Source organism: Miscanthus floridulus, chromosome 15 (genome assembly GCF_019320115.1).
Source record: "Miscanthus floridulus cultivar M001 chromosome 15, ASM1932011v1, whole genome shotgun sequence".
Lineage (NCBI taxonomy): Eukaryota > Viridiplantae > Streptophyta > Magnoliopsida > Poales > Poaceae > Miscanthus > Miscanthus floridulus.
Genome location: NC_089594.1, coordinates 7,514,155 through 7,533,932, shown reverse-complemented (window position 1 = coordinate 7,533,932; position 19,778 = coordinate 7,514,155). Strand labels below are relative to the sequence as shown.

General features: G+C 44.3%; 1 protein-coding gene and 1 pseudogene across 1 annotated transcript; both read left to right on the top strand.

The window, feature by feature from the left end:
- Nucleotides 1-5,247: 5,247 nt before the first annotated feature.
- On the top strand, nucleotides 5,248-5,784 carry LOC136506933 (uncharacterized). The gene has a single exon (XM_066501815.1). The coding sequence runs from the start codon at nucleotides 5,248-5,250 to the stop codon at nucleotides 5,782-5,784; it is 537 nt and encodes a 178-aa protein (XP_066357912.1).
- Nucleotides 5,785-10,869: 5,085 nt separating this feature from the next.
- LOC136506804 (uncharacterized) lies at nucleotides 10,870-15,849 on the top strand (annotated as a pseudogene).
- The last annotated feature ends 3,929 nt before the right edge of the window (nucleotides 15,850-19,778 follow it).

The following is a 19,778-nucleotide window of genomic DNA, read 5'->3' as shown; positions in this document are numbered from 1 at the left end:
GATCCTCCGTATGCTTTTCACTGCATCAGATCAGCTCATCAGTCGCCAGAAAAATTAAGAAACTACAGCAAAGTAACTCCAAGACAAGGGTACTTACGGTTTGGTCTGCCGGTTCAACTTCTTGAACCGGCGGTGCCTGCTCGAGCCCCTAGGCGCAGCCATGGGGTCAACTCTTGTGCTCTAGGGGGGAGGTCCTACTTCCTCCACAGTCGACCTCTGTTCTGCCTGCCGCTCCGGGACTCTCTCTGCCTGCCATGCCGGGTTTATCTCTGACTGATGCTCAGGGACTCCCATCGCTCGCCCCGTAGGGACTCCCATCGTCTGTTGTGCGGGGACTTCCCTCGTTTGCTGCTCGGGGACTTCTTCGCCTCCCCTTGATTGATCCAACACGCGCGTGCTGAGCGGAGGCTCCTTCATGCTCGGTGGAGGAGCCATTGGAACTTCATCATCATCAGACCAATCGAACACCACGGACCTTCATGTTCGAGTGGTCTGATCATCGCCAAGTGAGATGCCACCTGGTTTGAAGGGAGCAGCAGCCGTCGTCTTCCACTTCTTCTAGGCTGGCTCGTCTTCCGCTGCCCTCTTCCCCCGGGCTTTCTCCGACACCGGGGGAGGACTCTCCGTCCGACCAGCATCCATACCTCCATTCTCCGAACAAACGCCGATGGAACTTTCTTCAAGTCGAGATGATGGTCATGCGTCCACCGCTGGCGGCCAATCGCCTTTTGGCACACCAGAAAATACACCGCCCTATCCTGCGAGTGGATCTTCGCATAAGTGAATCAATCCACTTCTCGACAATGACAAAGGATAAAAAGCATCAAGAATGCACAACTATGATGTTTACTTGAGGAGGCAGATTTTTGTAGTTGAAGGGCTTTGTATACCCTGACATGTTGAATGAGGCAAATGGAGCGAATAGCTCTGTAGCCCGCTCTTCAACAACGTTCCTCGACAACATCTCCGACCTCTCCTGGGTACCGTTGGTCTCCCCCTTAAACTCGAAGGCTGGGTGTGCCCTCTCCTTACAGGCTACACGCGGCGTACTATAAAGCTTGCCGCTACCAATCCGTCGTTGGTCCTCATGCCCTTTATTAAGGCAAGAAGCTCCCTCACTTGCTCCATGTCAGCGTTGTTCGGTGTCTCCGACCAGCTCCTCTGGCTCTCTGGGATGTGGTCAATGTCACAGCGGACAGCTAGGTGGCTCTGTTTCATGTAGAACCACCTGACGTTCCACCCCTTCAATGATGTGTTCAGCGGCACAGTAAGGTACTCGCCCACCATCCCATCGCGCAGCTGAAGGTACACCCCGCCGACCACCTTGGAACCACCGTCGCCTCTCTTCTTCAACTAGAATAGGTGACGAAAGAGGTTGAAGTGGGGGAGGATTCTGAGATATGCCTCACAGAAATGGATGAAGATTGAGATGTGTAGAATGGTATTGGGATAAAGGTTGCACAGACTAACCACCCAGAGCTCCAACAGATCCCTCTGGAATGGATGAACAGGAAATCCCAACTCACGCCAGAAATAATCCTCGAATACCACCACTTCATCGGTATGAGGCGTTGGGAAGGACTCATCGAGGGTCGGCCACCATCCGGCGGTAGCACGGTCAGGAAGAACGCTAGCCTCCACCAATCTGTTAAGCTCCGCCTCTCCCATTCGCGATGACACCCACTCTTCGTCATGCCGGGTGTCGGCGCTCGCCTTCTTGGGGCTTGTTTTCTTCAATTTGGCAGCTCCCTTCTTCGGCGTCATCTCTTAGATGTGATTGGGGTTTGGTGGCAGAAGCAAATGTGGATGCGAATTTGGAAACGCGAGGATTGAGGATGTAAATGGAATGGCAAAGTGGCAAAGGTGGGAGTGAAGGATGCGGTGGCGCAGTTATAAAGCACTTTCCCCACCCTTTCGCATTCGAGGGTTTTTGGGGAACCGTTCTCACGATTTGCGCCCCTCTGAATTCTTTGACGCAGCTTAATGGGCCATAACCTAGGCTTTCACGCAACCGTAGCCCACGTCGCTCATTTATCGCTACCATTGGTTATCACTCGCCGAATAATCGATGACTTCTCCGCCATTTATTGAGGCTCGGTAACAGTTACTATACAACCGTTACTCCGGTTTTTTCTCCACGGTTGGGTTTTTCAGATATCTCCGTAAACAGCTCGAGGACTGGCTGCCTGCTCGGCTGGTCTTTTTATTATTTTTATGTTTCTGACCCTAGCACCATGTGACTGCATCACCTACTGTTAGGCTCGGGGACTAAGTGGGCACACTTCACCTTGCGGTGAATGTGCTCTCTCTCATTTCAGGGCTTCGCTCGAGGACTAGCTGCCTGCTCGCCTGGTCTTTTACTATTCTTCTACTTTGGACCCTGGCACCACATGACTATGTCATCTACTATCAGGCTCGGGGACTAAGTGGGCACACTTCACCTTGCGGTGAATGTGCTTGCTTTATTTTGGAAGACTCCATGCCTCTTGAAGTTGAAGAAGACTATCTCCTTTTCTCATGGTCGGACTCTAAGTGGGCACACTTGTTCCACTACGAAGAAATTTTCGGTTCTGAACTTGAGCTCCTTACACCCTTATGGCAAGCCGTGCTTGGGTTATGCTGCTCGGCTAAGGTTTGAGCTGCTCAATGACAGTACATGCTATTCGGCAACTCATCATGGTGGTCGGACCATGAGTTCGACTGCTTGGCTTCGTTCACACCTACCCGGACAAGCTCAAGATGGCGTTGCACTATGGGTATAAGGCGCTTGGGGACTAGCTATGGGGGGTATGACCCTGGATACCCATGGCAGACCACATGGGTTGCGCCCTCAGGGGTGGCCCATCCCACAAGACGAAGCCTTGCGGGGCATGACTTCGGTCGGTGCCTTCCGCAAGACATCTGGAAGATATCCTAAAGATACTACAAGATCTATTAGGATATGTATGATCCCAAGATTCATATAATCAGTTATTACTTTCCAGTTATCTCTCAGATCTAACCGACTTGTAACTTTGCTCCCCAGACTATATAAGGCAGGCAGGGACCCCCTCCAAACTCACGCAATATCATACGATAGCTAATACAAACCAATAGACCACAGGAGTAGGGTATTACGTCATACTGATGGCCTAAACATGTCTAACTCGTGTGTCTCTGTTGCCTTCTTATTCTTGATCTCACGCTCCTCTGCCGATCAATCTACCTTCGTGGGATACCCCTCGGAGGACTATCGACAATATTCTATCGACAGTACTCTCTTTTAATTTGTCTCTATATGTGTGTGATTGTTTCCTAGGCACACATATGGCTTAAGTCCAATTTTGCCTTTAAAATTGGTACCGGAGCCATGTTGACTGTAGGATGCAAGCCTAGATAGAACTGGTCATCTTAGGATGCTCTTTACTTCATCTAGTTCACGCTTCTGTCTTAGTCTTGTTATTTGCAAAAAATTATGCTTCTCATAATCTTATTCTATTGTAAACTAATTACCTCTACTCTAATTTGGTCTGTAGATGGTTCGTATGACTGCCCGCATGAGCGTTGGAGGAGCTTTTCCACACAGGCAACTTGCACCACGCGATGAGATTACCATCATGCTTGCAGATAAAGCCAGAGTAGTGCATGTCTAGGAGGTGCGCAACGAGGCGGTGCATGTCGATGAGGAAGTTTCAGAGGAGCTGGTGGAAGTTTCAGAGGAGACTGAAGAAGATGATCATTCGGTGCAAGGATCCAATGCGTCATCTCAACCGGTTCCGCTTGCTGTTGTTACACCCCCGGCCATGTCACCACAAGATGTGCCGCCCCAAGCTATTTAGAAGGAGGCATTTGTGCCACCTCGTGTTGGTTGGAAGCGTAGGACTAGTCTTAGGCATGTGGGGGACAACTACTATCACGACCTGCTCATGAAACAATTGCACCGCAACTACCCCACAAGTCAGATCAAGACATACTACCATTGCACTAAGCATGTGCACCCTCTGGTGGGTTTTGAATGGGGGGTAGACCTATCAGTCGCTTTCTCTAACCCGCTCACGGAAGAAGGTGAAGTCGATGTTGTCTTCGTCTCAGTCACAAGGTGTAATACCCTCGGATATGCTCTGGCAGATGTGGCTCAACAAGCTTACCAGGAGTACAAAGGCCATGTCCTGAATCCTCTCATTGTGAATGATTCGGATGTGTTGCGCCAACAAGTGGGAACTCTCTTAGAGGAATTGAAGAAGAAGCATAAGGTCCTCAAGCGCACTCGCACTTGTTGTGATAATCTTGCAAAGGAACTTGGAAGGCCCAAAGTTTTTGATAAGATCCCAGAATCCAGTAAGAAGTGAAGAATCAAGATGCTATCCAAGACCATGGGAGTTTAGGAGTCCCCTTTTATGTAATAAAGACGCTAGTATCGCAAGTCATGTTGAGTCGAGTCAAATTGTGTGCGGTGTGAAACTTTAAATGCTTAGTTGGTTTGTGCTTTTGAATTATTGTGTGATTTGGATCTTTGTAATGACTGCTGGGAGGTTGTGGGAATGTCCACAAAATCCCTTAGTTAAAGGTTAAGGTCTAAGGATAATGAATTATATAGTTGGATCGCTCTATCGTATCTTTCTGCGTGCTGTTTTCTGTAGCAGCCTGCAATCTTTGTGGAATATATCAAAATCTGTTCGTCCAATGGTTATGATTTTTTTCTGGGAACAACTAGACTTCTGTACCTTTCAAATGCTGGTGAATCACCTTTTTATCAATTTTGGTTTGAGAGATATAACTGTTGCAAGTTGAAGTTTCTGCGCTGTCTAGAATTCTGGACAGTTTCTGTTGTGCTCTGTTTTTTACCACCTTAATGTCAGAGTTCGGTAAAATGAATAAAAGTTGTATACAATTTCATAAGCTTTCCAGCAATGTCCAGAACGTCTCTTTTTGACACCAGGAACTCAAGATATGACTGTTTTACTGAACTGCTATTGTTGGAACTCGTTCAGAAAATTCTTAGATTTCATTCTTTATCTTTATAAGTGATCCGTAAGTTGGATATCTCTAAACTTTGAGTGTTTGTATTGGATGACAGATGGCCACTCGTGGAAGAGGTAACAGGGGCCATGGTAGGGGTGTTGCTCCTAATCCACAACCACCACCAATGACTGTGGAACAACTTATGGGGATTCAGGCGCAGCTTATGCAAACCATGATGCAACATTTTTAGAACCAGCCTACTAGAGTACCACCCCCGTGCACGTCAGGGACAAGCATGGGGAATTTATGAAGGGACACCCTACTGTGTCCAACCATGCTACAGATCCACTACAGGCGGATGATTGGCTGAGGGAAATAGAGAAGCAAATGAACATAGCTCAATGCAATGACATAGAGAAGGTCCTATATGCATCAGGACAAATGCAGGGAGTAGCTCAAGATTGGTGGGAGTCATACCTATATGGTCATCCCAACAATGCCCCTGCTGTCACATGGAAGGAATTCACAAACAATTTTAAATCCTACAAAAATCCTGATGGATTGGTGGAGCTGAAGCAAGAAGAATTCAGAGCTTTGAAGCAGTGGTCCATGTCGGTAGCTGAATACCGTGATAAGTTTGCTCAACTGTCACGCTACGTTTCCAATGAGGTGACAAATGATGCTGATAAGCAGCGTCATTTTCTTCAAGGTCTATATGATGGTCTCCAGTTGAAGTTGATGTCCAACACTTATGCCAACTTCCAAGCACTGGTGAATCACACTATTGTGATTGACAATAAGCACAAAGAGATGGAAGTCAAGAAGTGGAGGCTCCAGGGATAGGCTTCTGGGAGCAACAATCGCCAGCGAGTCAACCCATAGCAAGGCTTTTAGCAGAGGTACCAGGGACCATTTAATTAGTGGAATCGTGGTCCATACCCACAGCGCAACTAGTTCCAGCAGCGCCAGCAGAACTAGCAATAGGTTGGTCAGCAGACACCACGCTAAGGAAACCCCAATGCTACTCCGATGAAGACTAGTGCTCCTAACACCCCAATAAATGCTTCCATTGTGGAAAAGAATGTCATATGTCTTATAACTGCCCTAAGAAGCAGAACCAGCAGGCACCTCTGGGTCAGAATAGCAACCAGAAGGGAACCCCTCAGAAGCCACCACACTATGGAAGAGTGAATCATGTGTCCACTGAGACTGCACAGGAGGCGCCAAAGGTTATGCTTGGTACATTCAATGTCAACTCAGCTCCTGCTACTGATCTTTTTTATTCTGGTGCTTCACATTCTTTTATTTCCTCCATATTCACTAGAGTGCATAGCCTACCCCTCTGTCTTCTCAAGAATCCTATCATGGTTTCTTCCCCTGGAGGAGGAATGCAAGCCACCCGTCTATGTCCTGCAACTAAAGTCCTTTTAAGGGGGTAGAATTTAAAGTGGGTCCAATAGTGTTGAGAACTACTAGTATTGATCTCATCTTGGGAATGGATTGGATGAAGCAACACCAGGCTGTTATTCAGTGCTTTGAGAAGGTTGTAGTATTGACAACATCAAAGGGAGACGAGATCAAAGTTGAAGTTGTGGTGCAAGAATGGTAGACTGCTACCTTGAATCAGCTTAGTGAAGGTGCCCTGCAAGAAGGTCCAGTTGTGGATGAGTTTTCGGATGTGTTCCCCGATGACTTGCTAGGTATGCCACCTGATTGTGACATTGAGTTTATTATTGAGCTTTTACCTGGAACTGCACCTATAGCTAAGCGTCCATATAGAATGGGGGTAAATGAATTAGAGGAACTTAAGAAACAACTAAAGGAATTATAGGAGAAAGGTTTTATTCATCCTAGTTCTTCACCTTAGGGAGCATCATTTTTTCTTGATAAGAAGGATGGTGGTCAGAGGATGTGTGTAGATTATCGATCTCTTAATGAGGTTACTATCAAGAACAAGTATCCATTGCCTAGAATTGATGACTTGTTTGATCAGTTGAGAGGTGCTTGTGTGTTTTCTAAGATTGATCTTTGTTCTGGCTATCATCAATTGAAGATTCATGCAACTGACATACCCAAGACAACATTTACTACAAGGTATGGGTTGTATGAGTATACAATGATGTTGTTTGGGTTGACTAATGCACCTGCATACTTTATGTATATGATGAATAAGGTGTCTATGGAGTATCTTGACAAGTTCATTGTGGTGTTCATCGATGATATATTGTTTTATTCCAAGAATAAAGAAGAGTATGCTGGACATCTAAGGTTGGTCTTACAGAAACTCAGAGAGCATAAGTTGTATGCTAAGAGGAGCAAGTGTGAGTTTTGGTTGATGGAAGTCTCTTTCTTGGGTCATGTTGTCTCTAATGGAGGAATAGCAGTAGATCCAAGCAAGGTGAGAGATGTGTTGAATTGGAAGCCGCCTACGGATGTTAGTGAGATTCATAGTTTTCTTGGATCAGCTGGATATTATTGGAGGTTTATTGAAGGATTCTCAAAGCTTGCAAATCCCACGACTGTTCTTTTTTAGAAGAATGCCAAGTTTGTGTGGTCCGACAAGTGCCAAGCCAGCTTTGATGAGTTAAAGGAGGTTGACTACCGCTCCAGTGTTGATTTTGCCAGATTTGAGCAAGAGGTTCTCTATTTATTGTGATGCGTCTCGCCAAGGTCTTGGTTGTGTTCTTATGCAAGAAGGTAGAGTAGTGGCTTATGCATCAAGGTAGCTGAGGAAGCACTAGCTGAATTATCCTACACATGATTTGGAACTAGCAGCTGTGGTTCATGCTTTGAAGATATTGAGGCACTACCTTATTGGGCATAAGAGCGACATCTACACTGATCATAAGAGCTTTAAGTACATTTTCACTCAGACGGATCTAAACTTGAGACAGCGTCGATGGTTGGAATTGATCAAGGATTATGACTTGGAAGTGCATTATCATCCTGGAAAGGCAAATGTTGTTGCCGATGCACTTAGTAGGAAGAGCTATGCTAATGAGGTATAGGTGACGTCTATGTCAAGTGAGTTGTGTGCTGAATTTGAGCGTCTCAATTTGGGTTTTGTCACTAATGCAGTGGAGTTAGTGTTAGAACCTACCTTAGAGAAGGAGATATGCAAAGGCTAGCTAAAAGTTGAGAAATTAAAGGAGATAGCAGGAAATATAGTGATTGGCAAAGCACCAGGTTTCCGGATGGACGACGATGGTACCTTATAGTTTGGTAAAAGGCTATGTGTGCCTGGGATCAAGGCGGTTAGAGATGCAATTTTAAGAGAAGCTCATGAGTTAGCTTATTCCATACATCCCAGGAGTACTAAGATGTATTTGATCTTAAAGAGAAGTATTGGTGGTATGAATTAAAGAGAGATGTGGTAGAGTATGTGGCTTTATGTGACACTTATAAAAGGGTGAAAGCTAAGCATCAATGTCCTGCAGGTTTGCTACAACCGATGAAGATACCCGAGTGGAAGTGGGAAGAAGTTGGGATGGATTTTATTGTTGGTTTGCCTCACACACAGAGAGGTTATGATTCTATATGGGTGATAGTGGATCGGCTCACTAAAGTTGCTCTCTTTTTGCCAGTCAAGACTACGCATACAAGTGCAAAGTTGGCTGAATTGTATATAGAGAGGATAGTATGCTTGCATGGAGTTCCTAAGAAAATTGTGTCTGACAGAGGTACCTAATTTACATCTCACTTTTGGCAGAAAGTGCATGGGTCTTTGGGAACTAAGCTGAATTTTAGCTCAGCTTATCATCCATGGACTGACGGACAAACCAAGAGGACCAATCAAATATTGGAAGACATGTTGAGAGCCTGTGCATTGCAATATGGTATAAGTTGGGATAAGAGTTTGCCGTATGCTGAATTTTCATACAACAATAGTCATTAGAAAAGTCTCAAGATGACACCATTTGAAGCATGGGCTTATTGGATACACACCATTGCAATTTTCACGATTTTGAATCACGCCACTACAATTCGTCTAATTAGGCTGGTGCCATTACAATTTCGCAAGAGTTTGAAATACGCCACTATCTACAGCTGACTTTTGCCACTTTTGCCATTACAATTTTCATGAGCTGTTGTATTTTCGTATTGCCACTTTTGCCCTTCATGCCACGCAAAAGGATAAGCCGCGACCGCCGACGCGCGATGCGTCTTTCTGTTCACCGTCCCCGACTCCACATTCCTCACTCCCTTCCCCAACCCAATCCCTAACCCTAGAACTCGAGAGCGACTGCGAGGCGGTTGGCGGCGGCAGCGGCAGCGGACCTGGTCTCCGGCGGAGGAGGACTGGGGATCCACAATCCATGAAGGTCGAGTGGGCTGTGGCAGCGGACCAGTAATGCGGCGATGGTGCACGTTGCGACAACGGCGGCGGCGCCTGAGGTCACCGATTGTTCAGCCACGGACGACACCAGGTACGCTGTTTCGAAGTAGCACCCATACTAGCTGAGGATGGTGACGCGGGTGGAAGCACGGGCGGGTAGGCTGGCGGCGAGGGACGGCACAGCGTGATTCCACGTCCGTGCGAGCGAGCGGCGGCCAAACGCGGTGGGGAGCAGGGAGGCAGGGCGCGCGCCGGCGATGGGAGCGGCCGTGCGGGCGGGGAGCGTGCCGGTGACGCGAGCGGCAGCGCGGGTGCAGGCACGGGCGGGCTGGTCGATTCCGCGTCTATCGAATAGGGGCTGCTGGTTGCGGTCCAGTAGCCTAATGGGTTAGAGGATTGGGAAGTAGGAGCGGATCTACCAATTAGGGCTGCTTGGCTTCTATATTTTTTACGCGAAGGATGGTCTTCAGGCTTTGGCAGCGATTCTCCCTTTCCCTTTGCGTCAATTCAGTGATTCCAGGTTAAAAAAAACAGTGATTCCGAAATCTGAAGTTGATTCTCTTATAAGCTGATGTTTGGAAGAGCACTGCCGGGGTACATGGTTTACTTTTGAGTTTTATGAATTAAAAAATGATAAAAAATGGTGCTGTTTTTTTAGTTTCCTTTGGACAAATGTTACTTTTCTCGCTAGTATCTAAGATAGTGTTCTTGCGTTCCTTATTTTTAGTGTTCCAATTCAGCCATGACTATTTTGTTATCCTTTGTTTTGTCCTAGGATGTTTTCGTGGGAACAGCCCCTGTGTGCACTTCCAGATGACATAAATCCATCACTAAAGCCTTTTACTTATACTGAACTACAACTAGACCTTATCCTTCCTGATCTAGGAATGCAGCCTGGTCCAGAACCACTAGAACCTACTGATCCAGAACCACCAGAACCTACTGATCCGGAACCACCAGAACCTACTGATCCAGAACCACAACCTAATCCAACAATGCCTAACAAATCCCAATGTGTTGCCGAAGAAGAGCATGACATCTTTGATAATGAAGAAGAGTATGTTGGCGTCGATGATGAGCATATGTACATTACAATTCCACCTGCACAGCCATCTTTGAATGCACAAACATATTCATCTATGCCTACTAATGCTGCCAATCAAATTGTTCCTGCTGAGGCAGAGGTTACTGATGCAGATCCTGATGAGATAAGGGTCTTACATGATCCTGAGAACCCAAGAATAGAGAAGGGTGCCTTATTTCCTGACATCATCACCTTCAGGAAAGCAGTGAGGCACTATGCAGTGAAGAAAGGTTTTGAGCTTGCTCCTGGCATCAAGACTGACCCTACCAGGTATATTGCAAGGTGTAAGCACCCTGGCTGTCCTTGGCGTATTCATGCTTCAAGGATTCATGATCAGAAAACTATACATGTATAAACAATTCTGTATCCTTGTTATTAAATTCAGTTTGTTTTTTTAATTAAATTCAGTTTGGTTGTGCATACTACTTATTCATGCTTGTCTTTTGTTCAGATTAAGACCCTACCTTTTGAACACGATTGTCCAACCACGAAGCTTGTTGTAAACAAAATGCCTTCTCAAGAATGGGTGTCAGATAGACTGAAAGAATGGTTGAAGAAGAATCCAAGCAAGCGTCCGAAGGCAGCCAAGGAGAAGGTTGAGGGAGATTATGGGATAAAGCTCAAGTATAGCAAGCTTTATTCAGGTGTGCAACTAGCACTGCAACATATTCATGGTAAATATGAAGAGTCATTCAAATTGCTATTTAATTGGAAAGCTCAGATGGATATAACATGTCCAGGTAGCATTGTAGAGATAGATGTGGAGAAAGTAGGCAAGAAAATGAGGTTTAAGAGGATATTTGTAGCTCTCAAACCATGTGTGGATGGGTTTATAACTGGTTGTAGGCCATTCATTGGTGTAGATGCATCAAGTCTAAATGGTAAATACACAGGACAGTTAGCATCTGCTACAGGGGTTGATGGACATAACTGGTTATACTACATTGCTTATGCTATTTTTTATTGTGAAAATGAGGACAACTGGAAGTGGTTTATGCATCATTTGAGAAGGGATGTTGGGAGCCCAAAAGGACTAGTGATTTGTACTGATGCATGTAAGGGCTTGGAGAAAGCAGTTGGTGCAGTGTTTCCTGAGGCTGAGTACAGGGAGTGCATGAGGCATTTATATTCCAACTTCATGAAGCATTACAAAGGTGATGTTTTCACAACTCATCTCTATCCAGCTGCTAGAAGCTACACTGAAGGGCTGTTCAAGTGGCACTTGAAGAAGATATATGAATTTGCTCCTGATGCAATCAAGTACTTGCAAGATCACCACAACCGAATCTGGTACAGGGCTGGTTTCTCCGAGGATAGCAAATGTGATTATCTGACAAACAATGTGTCAGAGAGCTTCAACAGTCAGGTGAGGGACATGAAAGGGCTGCTCATACATGAGTTAGTTGATGGGCTCAGGGAGATGATAATGGAGAAGAGGTATCTTAGGAGAAAGGTTGGTAGAGAATTGGGAGAAGGCATTTTGCCTAGTGTCATCAAGGAACTGAACCTAATTAGCAAACACTTGAAGGTCGTCAAAGTTGCAGTAAGTGATGAGGATTTTGCTAAGGTGACCTTGCTTGATGATTGGAACAACACCAAAAGGCATACAGTGGACCTAGTCAATCATTGTTGCGGCTGTAGGCAATGGCAGGTCACAGGAAAACCTTGTAGACATGCACTTTGTCACACCCCAAAATTTTTAATTTTGGGATGTGCATAGAAAACACTAATTAAAATAAATGTTTTGATATTTGGATAAATTTTTTTCAAGTTTAGTTTAAAATAGCATCAATTAATTATAGGAAAAATATGAATCTTTAAATTTATCTGAACTAATATGATGGGCTTGTTTGTTGATGTGATATTTGCTTGTTGCTTGTTTTGGTGTTGATGAGTGCTGATGGTTTCAAAATTACGATAGGACGACGTTTCTTTGTCTTCGGAAAAGTTTCTAACCTTTTCTGCAATTAAAATTACTTCTCCTTCAGCTTAATCTTTTTCCTCGATCATCTCTACATTCTCTTATGAGATACAAGCTCTTCCTTTTGATCTATCATGTTCATACCTACCTCTAGTAATTTTCCCAGAATTTTCTCTAATTTTTGTTGTTTTTCATGGCTTAAATATGATTTCAGGAATTTCCTGGAATTATTTTTATACAGAAATAAATTCCAAAAATAATTAATTCTCATCCTAGTCCGTCTCTTTCTTACTAATCAATCAAGGTTTGTACCATTCTCTACCTTGTTGACACTTATCTGTCTTTTCTTTTTATTTATTTATTTTGTTCCTTGGGCCAATGTTTTGGACCTGACGACAATCCATTCCATGAAGTTAATAAACCAGACCAACGTTGCTAGCACAGGAAGGTCCTGTAATCTTTGTATGCCACACGGACGACATCTAGGATAGCAGGTTTATCATGCCGTACGTGTCTCCAAGTCCCCATCTATAAATAACGAGCTATTGCCCTGGTTCTTTTCTTTCTGCACGAACAAACTATCGCCGCCCGTGCCCTAGCAGATGGCGATAGCACCGTCTCGTCTGATTCCGGGCAGAGCCATGGCACCACACCTCCGATGCCATTGGAGGGAATCATCAGCATCTCAAATTTCTGAGACGCCGTCCTTGGTTGTTTTCATTACGGCATGATGAAGGCATCCCATGCCCTAGCTCTCGTCAAAACACGGCCGCCCAAGTTCATCAATCGATGCCACCACCAGAATTGTTGCGTGCGCCTTCCCTAACGATGCAACATTCAAGGCTGTCATCTACGTTCGTCTTGTATGCAAAGCCGGCCTGGTGTCCGACTCGTTCTGAGATCATCAACGCCCCGGCCGTCCCGTTCCGAGTTCATCGTTGCCATGCTTTGGTAAGAAACATCTGCACGATGGTGCTCTTGTCGATCTACTGTATCTGTTAGTTAATCCGGTTAGTTTTCTATCTGTGATGTGCACCCGTCCATGCAGTTGCCCATTGCCTATCACCATTCAGCTGCTTTATGTCATCCTTCCTTGTTATTGAAGCTGTGCAAGTTCCCTTGCCACTGGAGCAGAAGCCGTCCTAAGAATTCAAGTTGCTGTCTTTTACGATCGTGCAAGCTGCATGCATGTTCTCCAAGGATTTACGTACAGGTCTTTCTCTCTCTCTCTCTCTCTCTGAGTGTTTATTCACTGATCACTCCATCTTCCATGTTGCTTTCACATAAATCTCTGCAGTCCTGTCCTCCCGTTTAATTATGCGTCTCTGAATTTAGTTTAGTCTATTCTTTTCGCTCCAGTATGTGACTGTAATTCACACGTTAGCAATCACGTTTATCATATCACATACTCTGAAGTTTATAATTTAAATATTAATTTGGTTAATATGCATACAACTACCTTTCTAATTTAAAAGCAACGTAGGTTTTATAACTCATCAGTGATGTATATACAAATATTAATATGCTTCTAAAGTATAAATTTCCTTATTTTAAACACGTATATTAAATTCATATATAAATGCTCTCACATGTTTATTTCTTTTGCAAAGCAAAGTCGAAATGATTTTAATAATATGTGACATATTTTATAAATAAAACATGACTAGGTTCAACTTGGCTTTTGAATTAAAATATGCTTTGTTAAAACTAAATTAATATTCTTCACATGGCTTTGCTTAATTAAAATAAATCAAGCACATAAGCTTTTCTTTTCTTTTATACAATAATATAAATAATCTTCCAGTATCTGTTTCTTTTTAGCGGTAGTTTCGTTTTAGGTGTTTTCTTGTGATCTTGTGACTGTAGCACCTAGCTTTCTTTTAGTACGTTGTTTTCTCTCGTGTGGTGTGTTGTTCTTAGTTGCTTTCATTTGTTGCTCGTATGTTTGCCAATGCGTGGTGCTTGCTTCGAGTAGAATGAGAATCATCTGTGAGCGCTGGAGACCAGAAGTTGCTGAGTGGAAGATAGAGTGGGCCTTCTTGAAGCAAGATGCTTTGGGTGTAAAGCAAGTTAAAGGCAAGTATAGCTTGGGTTTTCTTTCTGTGATCATGATTTTGAGCTTGTTTAATGAAATGTGATATAAACATAAATGATGAATGTTATTCTTTGGCAAAAGCTGGGACTTACAGTACAGCTGTGAGGGCTATATGGCTCTGGCTCTAGTTGCTTAAGAAACCCTTTTCTAGCTGGTTAGAGGTCTGCGAGTTGGGTATAGGACAGCCTCTGTCCTATTGAGCCTAGCTTTGGAAGCGGCCTTTTACTTTATTTTTGGAAGGGGGGTTCCTATATCTGATGACCCTGCGGCCCTGGCCGGTTAGACGAGCTCTTGGGTGGCTTTATATGGTTCTCGGTGTTTTGGGATTGATCCACCCACTCATTTGGGAAACATGACTCACAGTGAAAGTGTACACCTCTGCGCAGAGTTAACAAACTGGTATACTAGCCGTGCCCACGGATACGGGCGGCCCGGAAAACTGAGGGAATTGTTGTATGTTCATTTAAATTGTTTATGTGCAATTCATTATTCAATTACACTTGATCATGTGGTTATGGATTACACTACCTTGTTGCTATATTTGCGGAGTTCAACATAGACTCACTCTTGCTATAACCCCCACACTTCAGGAGAAGTTTTAGGCTTGTGATCAACCAGTCAGTTGGATCCAGTGGAGTGAAGTCTGCACCCGGAGATCAGAGTTGTCTATCCGTTGATTGCTTTCTAAGGTTATCTCTTTTGCTAAGTTCGCTATATATTAAGCATTATGAATTGATACTGCCCCTTCATTTATAGCTATATGTGAGATTTGTTTCTAAAGACTCACATATGGTGTGCATCAGGTTTTGTCCTTGAAACCGGGTGTTACAAGCTTGGATCTTGTCCAACAGAGGCTTGGAAATCAAGGATTTTGTGCATGAATACTACTCTGTGGCCAGGTTCAAAGCAGCATATGAAGATATAGTTCCACCCATGCCTGATAGGGCTGACTGGCCTGAGGTGGAGCTAGGATATAAACTGCACCCACCACTGCAGAAGAGGGCAGCAGGCAGACCTAGAGTGGTCAGGATCAGAGGGAGTATGGAAGAAAGGGCAAACAAAAAGAAAGTGAGATGCAAAAGGTGCAAAGGCTATGGGCACTTTGAGAAGACCTGCAAACTTGCTGAACCAACAGAAGATGATGATGGTGTTGGTGAGGCAGCTACGCTTGCATCACTTAAAAGGTACATTTCTTATTCCTGATTTGCTTGTGAATGTAAATGGGCAAGGAATGTCTAAATGATAGCCATCTCATATAGGGTGAGGCAAGAAGATGAAGGACCGAGCAAGACACCAAAAAAAAGCAGAAGACAAGTGCAACCAAGCAAGCACCCAAGAAAAATCAGAAGACAAGTGCAACCAAGCAAGCGCCAAAGAAGAAGACTCCTGTAAAGAAGAAGCTTCTGAAGGCTGCAACTGCTCCTAAAGCAAGAGTGGTGAGAAGCCTCAACGGCTGGCTCGGCGTGGATTAGATGATGTGTTTTGTTGTGCATTTGCTGGTCTTAGTGACCTGAAGTGTTATCTATGGCTTTTGCTAGTCCAAGCGAACCAACATGTGCTTTGTAAGTGACCTGATGTGTTTGGGAACTATGCAACTAGAATGGTGTCCTCTGTATGGATGTTAAGTACAATGTTTGAGAACTATGGATGTGGACCGATGGAATGTTTCCATTTTTATTTCTAGAATGATGAAAATGCATGTTCTGGGAACTATGTGCCGTATGTGCATTACATGTTTCCATCTTTATTTCTAGAATGTAGCATGTGCGCTTGACATGTCACTGCATGTTCTGGGAACTATGCGCCAAATGTGCATTGCATGTACTGAAGTTGATTCATAAATAAACTAAACAAAATGAGAGAATGGCAAACCCAAGTGCTTCACTTTAGATAACAGCCGGCGTCGGGACATTATCCTTTCGCGGGAGGGTAGAAAGGTCCATACGCAAATATGGTGGCCTCCTGTAGCCCTGACAGTGGGTCCAAGACGGCATGGAGCATAGACAATGGCGTATTTCAAACTCTAGCAGAATTGTAATGGCACCAGCCCAATTAGGCGAATTGTAGTGGCGTGTTTCAAAATCGTGAAAATTGCAATGGTGTGTATCCAATAAGCCCTTGAAGCATTGTATGGGCGAAAGTGTAGAACACCATTGTTTTGGAATCAAACAGGTCAAAGCCAAGTGTTTGGTCTAGACGTGCTTAGAGATGCTGAAGAACAAGTACGGATGATTAGAGATAATCTAAAAGTGGTACAGTCTCGCTAGAAAAGTGATATAGATACTAGGAGAAGAGAATTGGTCTTTCAAGAAGGAGATTATGTGTATCTCAAAGTGTCACCAATGAAAGGCGTAACGAGGTTTAGCATGAAGGGAAAGTTAGCACCACGCTATGTAGGTCCGTTTAAGGTTCTTGAGAGAAGAGGTGAAGTGGCATATTAACTGGAACTTTCAGAAAGTTTGTCGGGTGTGCATGATGTTTTCCATGTGTCTCAACTCAAGAAGTGCTTGTGTGTGCGTGAAGAGCAAATACCTCTGGAAGAACTTAGTATAAAGGAGAATCTCACATATAAAGAGTACCCAATCAAGATACTAGAGACAGTGGAAAAGGTCACTAGAAGCCGGGTTATACGAATGTGCAAGGTGCAGTGGAACCGTTATTCGGAAGCTGAGGCGACATGGGAAAGAGAAGAGGATTTGAGATCAGAGTATCCTCAACTTTTTGAGTCACCATCAGTGAAATCTCGAGGACGAGATTCATCTTAAGGGGGTATGTTTGTAACACCCTAAAAATCTGAATCTTTTTAAAATAGCCAAATTGATTTACTTATGCATGAGTGTGAGCATTCAAACATAGTAAATAATAATTTTTGTTGAAAATAAAATCAATCATAAGGCTAGATACAAGTTTATGCATTCATGCTGGTGCACTGGTGTTTTTGTTCTGTATGGTTTTGACTCAAATTAAACTAAATTCAAAATTGTATTGAAAATGGTTTTAGAAAATGGTTTCAGGAAAATAAAAAGAATAAAAGGAGAGCTCCCTCTCCCTCCCTTCGTTTCGGCCTGTTGGCCCGCGGCAGAGGCCTGCTCATCTCGTGGCCTAGCTTCAGCGCTCCACCCTGCGGCCCACGTTGCAGCCCAGCCGAGCACAGCCACGTCCACCGCCCTCTTCCTTCCCTTTCCTCTCTGCTCGCTGACGCGCCGGGCCCACTTGTCGGCGTCGTTTCCTTCCTCGTGTCCAAGTCGGACTCTGCTCGATGGAATCCACCTCGCCGCTTCTGTTTTCTCGGGGATTTGGTGTAATCCGCGTGGGCAATGCCCTATATAAACCCTGGGGCTCCTGCTGTGCCCGTTTTTCCAACTTTAAGCTGCCGCCCTAGCCTTGGCTGTTGCCGCCGAGCGCTGTAGATCCCGCCGCCGAGGTTCTTGCAGTCGGCTGCCTCTCCGACGATCTGAGCCCGCAACCGAGCTTCGCAGCAAGGTGAATAAGCTAGGAGTGCCTACCTTTTTCTTTCTCTCGTCTTCTTTTGCTCATGCACCGTCGCCGATGTTCACAGGGAGTAGCTGTCCGCCCCGTCGATCCATTCGCCGCCTTCGTCTCATCTCTGTCCGCGAAAAGTCCTTGGGTGAGTTCACCGTCTTCCCCTCTCTCTCTCCCGGTACCTTCTGTTTTTCAAGCCGTGGCCCGTAGGCCACGTTTCATGAACGCCGGCGAGCTTCATAGAGTCGCGAATGGCAGCCGCCTCGCCGGAGTCACTGTTCTGGCAGGCTGATGCCTTACTCCCTCCCTCTCTTTTAATCGCAACTGTCCGATCTTGATCCAGCCGCCCAAAGTATCCCGTACCCCTTCGCGAGTAAAATGTCGAAAGAGCCCCTCATCTTTTGGATAATTATGCCCGTCGTCCTGTAGCGTCTTTCCGTAATGCGTAATCTAAGTTAGAAAGCGTAGTTCTCCCTCTATCACATTCAGAATACGTTTTATATTATTTTCAGAGTTTCCGCCGTGTTTGTTTTGCTTATAAAAACTTCATTTTAACTACGATTTGATCCGTTCAAATTGCGTTAGGTTCGTAATCACGTAATCTACATGTTCATACTATTGTTAACCATATTTTCAACTTTTGAAATTCGGGATTAGTTTTAGTCTATTATTCTATTAAAGAAAATCTTATTTAAATCATAATGTCACCGTTTTAACTCTGATTTTAGTGCAATTTACGTATGTGTGATCGTAGCGACGTGTAGAATAGTTTTATGAACTTTTCAACATGATTTTACTATGTTGGTGTACTGTTCAAATTGTAGCTCTTTGTGTGTATGCATGATTGCTCCAAATGCTTGTGTGTTGATGTTTGGTGATCGAGTATAGACGGTGAGCGGTTTGTTGGAGATCAAGACCAGTACTTTGATGACCAGCAGGATCAACAAGAGTTTGCTGAGCAAGGCAAGTATAGCATGGGATCATCCTTGATGTCCTGTTCACTATTAATTATTTATCTCATGCTGCATGTGTCTACCTTGATAACCGAAAGGATTTTCTAGTAATTGTCCTTGTTCCTTGATACCTATGGGATTGATGCATTGGGTAGAGTGATGCTAGCGCACTACTTAGCAATTATGATCTTATAACTTGACTAATGATATATGCGATAAACAATTAAAAGATGATTTTTAGCAACATGGCACAAGAGGGCAAGGGCATAGTTTTTGTGATGCTCTAGATTCCTCTCCGTAAGGACTTATCTGTAAGTGGATTCCCCTAGGACTTACAGTACAACCTTGAGAGTTACATGGCTCTGGCTTTAGCTCAGTAAAAGGACATTTTCTAGCTTGTTAGTGGTTACCTGCGAGGCGCAAGAGGGGTGTGTTTCGGGTCGGGTGTAGTGCGGCCTCTGTCCTTATGTGTATAGCCTACGAGGAATGTGCCATCGGTAAGGGGGGCTCTACATTTGCAGGTTACAAAAACCTAGCGGCCCTAACTTGTTAGACGAACTTTCAAAATGCTTCATAGTGTACCCTGCCTACTCACCTTGGAAGTGTTTTGGAAGTTGTAAACCCGGGCATATGGACAACACGACTCACGGGTAAAGATGTACAACCTCTATAGAGTGTCTTTAAACTGGTATATCAGTCGTGCTCATAGACAAGAGCGGCCTAGGCTCCTTACTAAATAGTGATTTCTGGGATGATGATAATTATTATTGTTTTTGCTATACATTACTCATGCTTTCATGATCGTATTGTTAATATGAGATTATGCTACTCTTGATGCTACTCAAATGCTAAAAGTTGATTTATTAAAAGCTAATGCAGTTAAACCGTGTCTATCTTTTGAGCCTCATTAACCCCGTAATATACTTGTTGAGTACGAGATGTACTTACGCTTGTCTTTATATTTT

Excerpts from the sequence above, each read along its gene's own strand:
- LOC136506933 (XM_066501815.1), top strand. The coding sequence starts at position 5,248 with ATGAAGGGACACCCTACTGTGTCCAACCATGCTACAGATCCACTACAG.